The 14,884-nt window shown below is 40.8% G+C and overlaps 1 protein-coding gene across 2 annotated transcripts in view; it reads left to right on the top strand.

Annotated features, from left to right (window-relative positions):
- Positions 1 to 14,884, top strand: part of LOC133536502 (retinoic acid receptor RXR-alpha-A) — a 298,975-nt gene that overhangs the window by 217,199 nt on the left and 66,892 nt on the right. For both annotated transcript variants that reach the window (XM_061877084.1, XM_061877085.1), the window contains exons 4-5: positions 3,721 to 3,871; positions 5,491 to 5,670. In XM_061877084.1, the coding sequence (XP_061733068.1) occupies positions 3,721 to 3,871; positions 5,491 to 5,670 (331 nt within the window). The remainder of the gene's footprint in view (positions 1 to 3,720; positions 3,872 to 5,490; positions 5,671 to 14,884) is intronic.

Genomic DNA, 14,884 nt, shown 5'->3' with positions numbered 1-14,884 from the left:
CAAAGTAAATTATTGCAAGCTGTTATATTGAGCGGAACTTTGAAAAAAAACTAAGTCGATGGACAGTCCTTCAATAGTTATTTTTGCAATTTTATGTATAAATTATAAGAACCACAATTCAAATCGTAATTTTGGAAAGAAAAAAAACACAGCTATTACAGCTTCAACTCTTCTGGCAAGGCTGTCCACAAGGTTGCGGAGTGCGTTTATAGGAATTTTCCACCATTCTTCCAGAAGCGCATTGGTGAGGTCACACATTGAAAGCCTGGCTCTCAGTCTCCATTCTAATTCATCCCAAAGGTGTTATATCGGGTTCAGGTCAGGACTCTGTGCAGGCCAGTCAAGTTCATCCACACCAGACTCTGTCATCCATGTCTTTATGGACTTTGCTTTGTGCACTGGTGCACAGTCAAACTGTTCCCACAAGTTTGGGAGCATTGTATTTTCCGAAAAATTTTTGGTATCCTGGAGCATTCAAAGTTCCTTTCACTGCACTAAGGGGCCAAGCCCAACTACCAAAAAACAACCCCACAATAATTCCTCCTACAACAATTTTTACACTTTTTATTATAATTAAGCCAACAGTTGACTTTGGAATATTTAGGAGCGAGGACATTTCACAACTGGGTTTGTCGCACAGGTGGCATCCTATGACAGCCTAAGAAGGCTGTCCACAAGGTTGCAGAGTGTGTTTATAGGATTTTTCCACCATTCTTCTAAAGCGCATTGGTGAGGTCACACACTGATGTTTGGTCGAGAAGGCCTGGCTCTCAGTCTTCAATCTAATTCATCCCAAAGGTGTTGTATCGGGTTCAGGTCAGGACTCTGTGCAGGCCAGTCAAGTTCATCCACACCAGACTCTGTCATTCATGTCTTTATGGACTTTGCTTTGTGCACTGGTGCACAGTCATGTTGGAAGAGGTAGGGGTCCGCTCCAAACTGTTCCCACAAGTTTGGGAGCATGAAATTGTCCAAAAATATTTTGGTATCCTGGAGCATTCAAAGTTCCTTTTACTGCACTAAGGGGCCAAGCCCAACTACCGAAAAACAACCCCACAATAATTCCTCCTACAACAAATTTTACTATAATTATAATTAAGCCAACAGTTGACTTTGGAATATTTAGGAGCAAGGAACTATCACAACTGAATTTGTTGCACAGGTGGCATCCTATGACAGCCTAAGAAGGCTGTCCACGAGGTTGCAGACTGTGTTTATAGGAATGTTCCACCATTCTTCAAAAGCGCATTGGTGAGGTCACACACTGATGTTTGGTCGAGAAGGCCTGGCTCTCAGTCTTCAATCTAATTCATCCCAAAGGTGTTGTATCGGGTTCAGGTCAGGACTCTGTGCAGGCCAGTCAAGTTCATCCACACCAGACTCTGTCATCCATGTCTTTATGGACTTTGCTGTGTACTGGTGCACAGTCATGTTGGAAGAGGTAGGGGCCCGCTCCAAACTGTTCCCAAAAGTTTGGGAGCATGGAATTGGCCAAAAATGTTTTGGTATCCCGGAGTATTCAAAGTTCCTTTCACTGAAACTAAGGGGCCATGGCCAACTCCTTAAAAATAACCCCACATCATAATTCCTCCTCCACCAAATTTCACATTGCGTCAAACATCGGTGTGTAAATGATATAACCACATGGGCTCAGGAACACTTCAGAAAACCACTGTCAGTAACTACATTTGGTCTCTACATCTGTAAGTACAAGTTAAAATTGTACTATGCAAATCCAAAGCCATTTATCAACAACACCCAGAAACGCCGCTGGCTTTGCCAACTTTTTTTGTAATGTGTTGCTGCCACTCTCCTCCCCCCTCTACAAGGGAGAGGGGGGCAGAGGAGAAAAGAAGAGAAACGGCAGATCAACTGGTCTAAAAAGGGGGGTCAATTTAAAGGCTAGAGTATATAAATGAGTTTTAAAAACTGAGGTACGACTGTCCGGTATGGAGTTCTGATTGTGGTACATTTGGGGTCCTGGTCAGCCTGGCAACAGCATGCAGAAATGACTTCCTGGGGTAGAATGGTGTGAGATAGAATGGTGTGAGATAGAATGGTGTGAGATGGAATGGTGTGAGATAGAAAGGTGTGAGATAGAATGGTGTGAGATAGAATAGTGTGAGATAGAATGAAGTGAGATAGAATGGTGTGAGATAGAAAGGTGTGAGATAGAATGGTGTGAGATAGAATGGTGTGAGATAGAATGGTGTGAGATAGAATGGTGTGATAGAATGAAGTGAGATAGAATGAAGTGAGATAGAATGGTGTGAGATAGAATGGTGTGAGATAGAATGGAGTGAGATAGAATGGTGTGAGATAGAATGCTGTGAGATAGAATGAAGTGAGATAGAATGGTGTGAGATAGAATGGTGTGAGATAGAATGAAGTGAGATAGAATGGTGTGAGATAGAATGGTGTGAGATAGAATGGTGTGAGATAGAATGAAGTGAGATAGAATGAAGTGAGATAGAATGAAGTGAGATAGAATGGTGTGAGATAGAATGGTGTGAGATAGAATGGTGTGAGATAGAATGAAGTGAGATAGAATGGTGTGAGATAGAATGGTGTGAGATAGAATGGTGTGAGATAGAATGGTGTGAGATAGAATGAAGTGAGATAGAATGGTGTGAGATAGAATGGTGTGAGATAGAATAGTGTGAGATAGAATGGTGTGAGATAGAATGGTGTGATAGAATGAAGTGAGATAGAATGGTGTGAGATAGAATGAAGTGAGATAGAATGGTGTGAGATAGAATGCTGTGAGATAGAATGAAGTGAGATAGAATGGTGTGAGATAGAATGGTGTGAGATAGAATGAAGTGAGATAGAATGGTGTGAGATAGAATGGTGTGAGATAGAATGGTGTGAGATAGAATGGTGTGAGATAGAATGGTGTGATAGAATGAAGTGAGATAGAATGAAGTGAGATAGAATGGTGTGAGATAGAATGGTGTGAGATAGAATGGTGTGAGATAGAATGGTGTGAGATAGAATGGTGTGAGATAGAATGAAGTGAGATAGAATGAAGTGAGATAGAATGGTGTGAGATAGAATGGTGTGAGATAGAATGGAGTGAGATAGAATGGTGTGAGATAGAATGGTGTGAGATAGAATGGAGTGAGATAGAATGGTGTGAGATAGAATGGAGTGAGATAGAATGGTGTGAGATAGAATGGTGTGAGATAGAATGGAGTGAGATAGAATGGTGTGAGATAGAATGAAGTGAGATAGAATGGTGTGAGATAGAATGGTGTGAGATAGAATGGTGTGAGATAGAATGGTGTGAGATAGAATGGTGTGATAGAATGAAGTGAGATAGAATGGTGTGATAGAATGAAGTGAGATAGAATGGTGTGAGATAGAATGGTGTGAGATAGAATGGTGTGAGATAGAATGGTGTGAGATAGAATGGTGTGATAGAATGAAGTGAGATAGAATGAAGTGAGATAGAATGGTGTGAGATAGAATGGTGTGAGATAGAATGGTGTGAGATAGAATGGAGTGAGATAAACTGCAGGATGGAAGAGAGAAGGAGTATTGCAGGCATCAAATTACCACCATGACAGTTTTATCTGCGGGTGTCTGCATCACCCCCCCTCCTCCCCCCTCGCCTCTTTTTAGCACGTGTTGCATACTTAGCATCACCCGTCTGTAATGACGTGCCGGCGCCGCTTTGTGACCCGTGTGCGTGTGTGTTTGTGTACGTTGATGTTCCAGCTGAACTCCCCCATGAACTCGGTCAGCAGCACAGAGGACATCAAACCCCCGCTGGGCCTCAACGGCGTGATGAAGGTGCCCGCCCAGCCCTCTGGCACTGCCCTGTCACTCACCAAACACATCTGTGCCATCTGCGGCGACCGCTCCTCAGGTGAGTCGCACGCACCTCTTACAGCAGGGGTCACCAACACGATGCCCGCGGGCACCAGGTCGCCCGTAAGGACCAGATGAGTCGCCCGCTGGCCTGTTCTAAAAATAGCTCAAATAGCAGCACTTACCAGTGAGCTGCCTCTACTTTTTAAATTGTATTTTTTTACTAGCAAGCTGGTCTCGCTTTACTTGACATTTTTAATTCTAAGAGAGACAAAACTCAAATAGAATTTGAAAATCCAAGAAAATATTTGAAAGACTTAGTCTTCACTTGTTTAAATAAATTCTTTTTTTTTTTTACTTTGCTTCTCATAACTTTCAGAAAGACGATTTTAGCGAAAAATACAACTTTAAAAATGATTTTAGGATTTTTAAACACATATACCTTTTTACCTTTTAAATTCCTTCCTTTTCTTTCCTGACAATTTAAATCAATGTTCAAGTAAATTTATTTTTTTTATTTTAAAGAATAATAATAAAAAGTTAATTTAATTCCTCATTTTAGCTTCTGTTTTTTCGACCAAGAATATTTGTGAAATGTGTCTTCAAACTTACTATGATTAAAATAAAAAAAAATGTTTCTGGCAAATCGAGAGAATCTGTAGAATCATATTTAAATTATTTCAATGTCTTTTGAATTCAATAAAACATTTGTGTTCTGGAAAATTTGGAAGAAATGATGATTTGTCTTTGTTAGAAATATAGCTTGGTCCAATTTGTTATATATTCTATCAAAGTGCAGATTGGATTTTAACCTATTTAAAACATGTCATCAAAATTCTAAAATTAATCTTAATCAGGAAAAATGACTAATGATTTTCCATAAATTCTTTTATTTTTTTCAAAAATATTCGAATTAGCTAGTTTTTCTCTTTATTTTTTTCGGTTGAATTTTGAGTTTTAAAGTGAAGTGAAGTGAATTATATTTATATAGCGCTTTTCTCTAGTGACTCAAAGCGCTTTACATAGGGAAACCCAATATCTAAGTTACATTTAAACCAGTGTGGGTGGCACTGGGAGCAGGTGGGTCAAGTGTCTTGCCCAAGGACACAACGGCAGTGACTAGGATGGCGGAAGCGGGAATCGAACCGGCAACCCTCAAGTTGCTGACACAGCCGCTCTACCAACCGAGCAATGCCGCCCCCAAGAGTCGAAATTGAAGATAAACTATGTTTCAAAATTTAATTTTCATTTTTTTCGTGTTTTCTCCTCTTTTAAACCGTTCAATTAAGTGTTTTTTTCATCATTTATTCTCTACAAGAAAGGAAAAAAATGCACGACGGAATGACAGACAGAAATACCCATTTTTTATATATATACAGATTTATTTATTAAAGGTAAATTGAGCAAATTGGCTATTTCTGGTATTTTATTTAAGTGTGTTTCAAACTGGTAGCCCTTCGCATTAATCACTACCCAAGAAGTAGCTCTTGGTTTTAAAAAGGTTGGTGACCCCTGGTCTATCATAACAATAAAACTGCGTTGTCGGGGTTTTTTTTTTTGGCATTTCCATGTGATTGTTCTTGTCCGTTCCCTTCTGACGGCGTTGCGAATGAGCGCTCAGTAAATGTCGCGCCTATCTGTCAACAAACTGAAGGTGTCTATCTCGCCCCCCCCCAGGCAAACACTACGGCGTGTACAGCTGCGAGGGCTGCAAAGGATTCTTCAAAAGGACGGTGCGCAAAGACCTCACCTACACCTGCCGCGACAATAAGGACTGCGTCATCGACAAGCGCCAAAGGAACCGCTGCCAGTACTGCCGCTACCAAAAGTGTTTAGCCATGGGCATGAAGAGAGAAGGTACAGCACATACCGTAGAGGATAGTCACACCTACTTCCTTCTTTCCTTACTAATACTTCATTCCATTCCAATGTCAAAAATGACCGTATTTTTCAGACTATAATTCCATTTGGTATATGGTGTAATGATAAGTGTGACCAGTAGATGGCAGTCACACATAAGAGATAAGTGTAGACTGCAATATGACGCCAGTAAACAACACCGACATTTTAAATGTTCCATTGAGAATAAAAAACAGAATAACTATCATTTCATTTGGTAGATGGTGTAATGATAAGTGTGACCAGTAGATGGCAGTCACACATAAGAGATAAGCGTAGACTGCAATATGACGCCAGTAAACAACACCAACATTTTAAATGTTCCATTGAGAATAAAAAACATAACTATCATTTCATTTGGTACATGGTGTAATGATAAGTGTGACCAGTAGATGGCAGTCACACATAAGAGATAAGTGACAACTGCAATATGACGCCAGTAAACAACACCAACATTTTAAATGTTCCATTGAGAATAAAAAACATAATAACTATCATTTCATTTGGTACATGGTGTAATGATAAGTGTGACAAGTAGATGGCAGTCACACATAAGCGATAAGTGTAGGTTGCAATATGACGCCGGGAAACAACACCAACATTTTAAATGTTCCATCGAGAATAAAAAACATAATAACTATCATTTCATTTGGTACATGGTGTAATGATAAGTGTGACCAGTAGATGGCAGTCACACATAAGAGATAAGCGTAGACTGCAATATGACGCCAGTAAACAACACCAACATTTTAAATGTTCCATTGAGAATAAAAAACATAATAACTATCATTTCATTTGGTACACGGTGTAATGATAAGTGGGACCAGTAGATGGCAGTCACACATAAGAGATAAGTGTAGACTGCAATATGACACCAGTAAACAACACCAACATTTTAAATGTTCCATTGAGAATAAAAAACATAATGACTATCATTTCATTTGGTACATGGTGTAATGATAAGTGTGACCAGTAGATGGCAGTCACACATAAGAGATAAGTGTAGACTGCAATATGACGCCAGTAAACAACACCAACATTTGAAATGTTCCATTGAGAAAAAGAAAACATAATAACTATCATTTCATTTGGTGCATGGTGTAATGATAAGTGTGACCAGTAGATGGCAGTCACACATAAGAGATAAGTGTAGACTGCAATATGACGCCAGTAAACAACACCAACATTTTAAATGTTCCGTTGAGAATAAAAAAACATTACACACGGCGCTCAAAAATGCGTCAAAATGTTTTAGTACGACTTTGAAGCCGCACCACTTGATGGATTGTTTGCGTTTGGGGCGGCTTAGCTCAGTTGGTAGAGTGGCCGTGCCAGCAACTTGAGGGTTGCAGGTTCGATTCCCGCTTCCGCCATCCTAGTCACTGCCATTGTGTCCTTGGGCAAGACACTTTACCCACCTGCTCCCAGTGCCACCCACACTGGTTTAAATGTAACTTCGATATTGAGTTTCCCTATGTAAAGCGCTTTGAGTCACTAGAGAAAAGCGCTATATAAATATAATTCACACACTCACATTACGGCTACCGTAGACAGAAGTATTATTATGCTGTGTGTATGAGGTAAGACATACTATCTGGCGTTTTGTTTTGAAATATTATGCAAAACTAACTTGTCTTACCTATGGTACCTGCTGATCTGTTTTTGGGATCTGCATAAGTCCTGAAAATTTGCGCATTTCCGCCATTGTAGTCCATGCCAGTTCCGTAGTCTCAAGCTTCTTCTTTTTCACTGTCTTCTTGTTACGGGCCATTTCTAATATAAAGTGGTGTAAAGTTTTAACTTATATCTGTCAGTAAACTCTCTATGGGAGCGCTAAAACATACCGGTGTTGTGAGTTTACATTATTCACCCAAGGAGCTTTAGTTGTTAGAGAGTTCCAGGACACATTTCTGGCGTTGTTGTTGCACTAGTGAGCCACTGATGAGAAGATGCTGCTCCGTTGTTGATTTAACCTCTTAAGGCCCAAGCTGTTTGTTTACATACTTTTTTTTTTAATTTCTCTTTCCTATTTGGGCTTATTGGACCCTAGTTAGAATAAAAACTAAGAATCATCTTTTGATATGATGTACTTAATCCATAAGTACACAACCGTGTACTTCATGTTTGGTGACATGCCAATTCTTATTTTTACACTTATTTTTTTCAAACCTTTGTACATTATACTCTTCTGACACAACCAGATGGCAGTATACATGTCCACATAAGTGGCCATAGGACCCCAATTCAGTAGTGTACACAATTTTGGAAATAAGAGATATATATATATATATATACGTTAGGGCTTCGCGCTGGCAGAGGGGTTAGTGCGTCTACCTCACAATACGAAGGTCCTGAGTAGTCCTGGGTTCAATCCCGGGCTCGGGATCTTTCTGTGTGGAGTTTGCATGTTCTCCCCGTGAATGCGTGGGTTCCCTCCGGGTACTCCGGCTTCCTCCCACTTCCAAAGACATGCACCTGGGGATAGGTTGATTGGCAACACTAAATGGTCCCTAGTGTGTGAATGTTGTCTGTCTATCTGTGTTAGTCCTGCGATGAGGTCGCGACCTGTCCAGGGTGTACGCGGCCTTCTGCCCGATTGTAGCTGAGCTAGGCACCAGCGCCCCCCGCGACCCCAAAGGGAATAAGTGGTAGAAAATGGATTGATGGATGGAAATATACGTTAGGTCAGGAAAATACACAGAGACTATCTCCTCCCTGCAAGGCTCTTGTCATTAAAAAACAATTAAAAAATGCAGGAAGTCCAGGAAGTGACATACTGTGCATACTTGGACCGATTGTCTCTTCCAGTACAGATTGAATAGTGACAGCCGCTACTGTCCTCTTGATATTTAAACATTTTATAGATTGCTGTACGCAGGTGTACCTGGTAAATATTAAAATTACGTCAACATCACAGACATGCTGACAAGGCTCTAGACTACGGAGTTTGTTTGGTTTACATCCGGTTTTTGGTAAGCAAAGTGTTTTTATCGGCGGTCAAACATATATACAGTATACATATTGAAGCGACTGTCAGAAAACGACTTGAAAACGGTCTGTAAAACATCATCGATGCAACATTTAGTGGTCCGGAAAATGCAGTAATTGTCTGCCTCCGTGTGTCCATCTAAGTCGATCACACGATATTTCTTCACACAACCTCTACTTCATCTCAGTTTTATTCAGGGTTTTTATGTTCCCACCATTGTGCTAAACGTTTGGTTCTGCTACTTCAAACAATACAAATATTGATTTCAGCTGTTGGACCCCAAGAACTTTGCTGAATATGGAAACTTTGTAAGGAGTTTATGCAACCGTTTGTCCCGAAGGAGTGATGTTATGAGGAGTTGAGATATGAAAACAAAAAAGATGGATTACATTGTGTCCTCTTCGCACATCACAGATTATTAATTTGGAAATCATTTGTAAAAGTCCCCAAATTGGTGCGAACCAGATTTTTATGCACTGAATGCAGATGTGATTTCCTCTTTTATGGGATTGGATGGCATTGGCTCAGTTGGTAGAGTAGAGGTCGTCCAGAAACCAACATTTTGGTAGCTCAAACCGATCTACCTTCAACCCAGTTGTGTCTTGAGGAAAGACCAACTTTGACACTGGTGTACCGTATAAACGTGAATACCAACCTTGACACTGGTGTACCGTATAAACGTGAATACCAACCTTGACACTGGTGTACCGTATAAATGTGAATACCAACCTTGACACTGGTGTACCGTATAAACTTGAATACCAACCTTGACACTAGTGTACTGTATAAACATGAATACCAACCTTGACACTGGTGTACCGTATAAACTTGAATACCAACCTTGACACTGGTGTACTGTATAAACGTGAATACCAACCTTGACACTGGTGTACCGTATAAACGTGAATACCAACCTTGACACTGGTGTACCGTATAAACGTGAATACCAACCTTGACACTGGTGTACCGTATAAATGTGAATACCAACCTTGACACTGGTGTACCGTATAAACTTGAATACCAACCTTGACACTAGTGTACTGTATAAACATGAATACCAACCTTGACACTGGTGTACCGTATAAACTTGAATACCAACCTTGACACTGGTGTACTGTATAAACGTGAATACCAACCTTGACACTGGTGTACCGTATAAACGTGAATACCAACCTTGACACTGGTGTACTGTATAAACGGGAATACCAACCTTGACACTGGTGTACCGTATAAACGTGAAGACCAACCTTGACACTGGTGTACCGTATAAACGTGAATACCAACCTTGACACTGGTGTACCGTATAAACGTGAATACCAACTTTGACACTGGTGTACCGTATAAACGTGAATACCAACCTTGACACTGGTGTACCGTATAAACTTGAATACCAACCTTGACACTGGTGTACCGTATAAACGTGAATACCAACTTTGACACTGGTGTACCGTATAAACGTGAATACCAACCTTGACACTGGTGTACCGTATAAACGTGAATACCAACCTTGACACTGGTGTACCGTATAAACGTGAATACCAACTTTGACACTGGTGTACCGTATAAACGTGAATACCAACCTTGACACTGGTGTACCGTATAAACGTGAATACCAACCTTGACACTGGTGTACCGTATAAACGTGAATACCAACTTTGACACTGGTGTACCGTATAAACGTGAATACCAACCTTGACACTGGTGTACCGTATAAACTTGAATACCAACCTTGACACTAGTGTACTGTATAAACGTGAATACCAACCTTGACACTGGTGTACCGTATAAACGTGAATACCAACTTTGACACTGGTGTACCGTATAAACGTGAATACCAACCTTGACACTGGTGTACCGTATAAACGTGAATACCAACCTTGACACTGGTGTACCGTATAAACGTGAATACCAACTTTGACACTGGTGTACCGTATAAACGTGAATACCAACCTTGACACTGGTGTACCGTATAAACGTGAATACCAACCTTGACACTGGTGTACCGTATAAACGTGAATACCAACTTTGACACTGGTGTACCGTATAAACGTGAATACCAACCTTGACACTGGTGTACCGTATAAACTTGAATACCAACCTTGACACTAGTGTACTGTATAAACGTGAATACCAACCTTGACACTGGTGTACCGTATAAACGTGAATACCAACCTTGACACTGGTGTACCGTATAAACTTGAATACCAACCTTGACACTAGTGTACTGTATAAACGTGAATACCAACCTTGACACTGGTGTACCGTATAAACGTGAATACCAACCTTGACACTGGTGTACCGTATAAACTTGAATACCAACCTTGACACTAGTGTACTGTATAAACGTGAATACCAACCTTGACACTGGTGTACCGTATAAACGTGAATACCAACCTTGACACTGGTGTACTGTATAAACGTGAATACCAAACTTGACACTGGTGTACCGTATAAACGTGAATACCAACCTTGACACTGGTGTACTGTATAAACGTGAATACCAACCTTGACACTGGTGTACCGTATAAACTTGAATACCAACCTTGACACTGGTGTACCGTATAAACGTGAATACCAACCTTGACACTGGTGTACCGTATAAACGTGAATACCAACCTTGACACTGGTGTACTGTATAAACGGGAATACCAACCTTGACACTGGTGTACCGTATAAACGTGAAGACCAACCTTGACACTGGTGTACCGTATAAACGTGAATACCAACCTTGACACTGGTGTACTGTATAAACGTGAATACCAACCTTGACACTGGTGTACCGTATAAACGTGAATACCAACCTTGACACTGGTGTACCGTATAAACGTGAAGACCAACCTTGACACTGGTGTACTGTATAAACGTGAATACCAACCTTGACACTGGTGTACTGTATAAACGTGAATACCAACTTTGACACTGGTGTACTGTATAAACGGGAATACCAACCTTGACACTGGTGTACCGTATAAACGTGAATACCAACCTTGACACTGGTGTACTGTATAAACGTGAATACCAACCTTGACACTGGTGTACCGTATAAACGTGAATACCAACCTTGACACTGGTGTACCGTATAAACGGGAATACCAACCTTGACACTGGTGTACCGTATAAACGTGAAGACCAACCTTGACACTGGTGTACTGTATAAACGTGAATACCAACCTTGACACTGGTGTACTGTATAAACGTGAATACCAACCTTGACACTGGTGTACCGTATAAACGTGAATACCAACCTTGACACTGGTGTACTGTATAAACGGGAATACCAACCTTGACACTGGTGTACCGTATAAACGTGAAGACCAACCTTGACACTGGTGTACCGTATAAACATGAATACCAACCTTGACACTGGTGTACCGTATAAACTTGAATACCAACCTTGACACTGGTGTACCGTATAAACGTGAATACCAACCTTGACACTGGTGTAGCGTATAAACGTGAATACCAACCTTGACACTGATGTACCGTATAAACATGAATACCAACCTTGACACTGGTGTACCGTATAAACTTGAATACCAACCTTAACACTGGTGTAGCGTATAAACGTGAATACCAACATTGACACTGGTGTACCGTATGAACATGAATACCAACCTTGACACTGGCGTAGCGTATAAACATGAATACCAACATTGACACTGGTGTACCGTATAAACGTAAATACCAACCTTGACACTGGTGTAGCGTATAAACGTGAATACCAACCTTGACACTGGTGTAGTGTATAAACGTGAATACCAACCTTGACACTGGTGTACCGTATAAACGTGAATACCAACCTTGACAGTGGTGTACCGTATAAACGTGAATACCAACCTTGACACTGGTGTACCGTATAAACGTGAATACCAACCTTGACACTGGTGTACCGTATAAATGTGAATACCAACCTTGACACTGGTGTACCGTATAAACTTGAATACCAACCTTGACACTAGTGTACTGTATAAACATGAATACCAACCTTGACACTGGTGTACCGTATAAACTTGAATACCAACCTTGACACTGGTGTACTGTATAAACGTGAATACCAACCTTGACACTGGTGTACCGTATAAACGTGAATACCAACCTTGACACTGGTGTACCGTATAAACGTGAATACCAACCTTGACACTGGTGTACCGTATAAATGTGAATACCAACCTTGACACTGGTGTACCGTATAAACTTGAATACCAACCTTGACACTAGTGTACTGTATAAACATGAATACCAACCTTGACACTGGTGTACCGTATAAACTTGAATACCAACCTTGACACTGGTGTACTGTATAAACGTGAATACCAACCTTGACACTGGTGTACCGTATAAACGTGAATACCAACCTTGACACTGGTGTACTGTATAAACGGGAATACCAACCTTGACACTGGTGTACCGTATAAACGTGAAGACCAACCTTGACACTGGTGTACCGTATAAACGTGAATACCAACCTTGACACTGGTGTACCGTATAAACGTGAATACCAACTTTGACACTGGTGTACCGTATAAACGTGAATACCAACCTTGACACTGGTGTACCGTATAAACTTGAATACCAACCTTGACACTGGTGTACCGTATAAACGTGAATACCAACTTTGACACTGGTGTACCGTATAAACGTGAATACCAACCTTGACACTGGTGTACCGTATAAACGTGAATACCAACCTTGACACTGGTGTACCGTATAAACGTGAATACCAACTTTGACACTGGTGTACCGTATAAACGTGAATACCAACCTTGACACTGGTGTACCGTATAAACGTGAATACCAACCTTGACACTGGTGTACCGTATAAACGTGAATACCAACTTTGACACTGGTGTACCGTATAAACGTGAATACCAACCTTGACACTGGTGTACCGTATAAACTTGAATACCAACCTTGACACTAGTGTACTGTATAAACGTGAATACCAACCTTGACACTGGTGTACCGTATAAACGTGAATACCAACTTTGACACTGGTGTACCGTATAAACGTGAATACCAACCTTGACACTGGTGTACCGTATAAACGTGAATACCAACCTTGACACTGGTGTACCGTATAAACGTGAATACCAACTTTGACACTGGTGTACCGTATAAACGTGAATACCAACCTTGACACTGGTGTACCGTATAAACGTGAATACCAACCTTGACACTGGTGTACCGTATAAACGTGAATACCAACTTTGACACTGGTGTACCGTATAAACGTGAATACCAACCTTGACACTGGTGTACCGTATAAACTTGAATACCAACCTTGACACTAGTGTACTGTATAAACGTGAATACCAACCTTGACACTGGTGTACCGTATAAACGTGAATACCAACCTTGACACTGGTGTACCGTATAAACTTGAATACCAACCTTGACACTAGTGTACTGTATAAACGTGAATACCAACCTTGACACTGGTGTACCGTATAAACGTGAATACCAACCTTGACACTGGTGTACCGTATAAACTTGAATACCAACCTTGACACTAGTGTACTGTATAAACGTGAATACCAACCTTGACACTGGTGTACCGTATAAACGTGAATACCAACCTTGACACTGGTGTACTGTATAAACGTGAATACCAAACTTGACACTGGTGTACCGTATAAACGTGAATACCAACCTTGACACTGGTGTACTGTATAAACGTGAATACCAACCTTGACACTGGTGTACCGTATAAACTTGAATACCAACCTTGACACTGGTGTACCGTATAAACGTGAATACCAACCTTGACACTGGTGTACCGTATAAACGTGAATACCAACCTTGACACTGGTGTACTGTATAAACGGGAATACCAACCTTGACACTGGTGTACCGTATAAACGTGAAGACCAACCTTGACACTGGTGTACCGTATAAACGTGAATACCAACCTTGACACTGGTGTACTGTATAAACGTGAATACCAACCTTGACACTGGTGTACCGTATAAACGTGAATACCAACCTTGACACTGGTGTACCGTATAAACGTGAAGACCAACCTTGACACTGGTGTACTGTATAAACGTGAATACCAACCTTGACACTGGTGTACTGTATAAACGTGAATACCAACTTTGACACTGGTGTACTGTATAAACGGGAATACCAACCTTGACACTGGTGTACCGTATAAACGTGAATACCAACCTTGACACTGGTGTA

This window comes from Nerophis ophidion, linkage group LG17, assembly GCF_033978795.1.
Source record: "Nerophis ophidion isolate RoL-2023_Sa linkage group LG17, RoL_Noph_v1.0, whole genome shotgun sequence".
NCBI lineage: Eukaryota > Metazoa > Chordata > Actinopteri > Syngnathiformes > Syngnathidae > Nerophis > Nerophis ophidion.
This window is presented reverse-complemented; position numbering and strand designations above follow the sequence as displayed.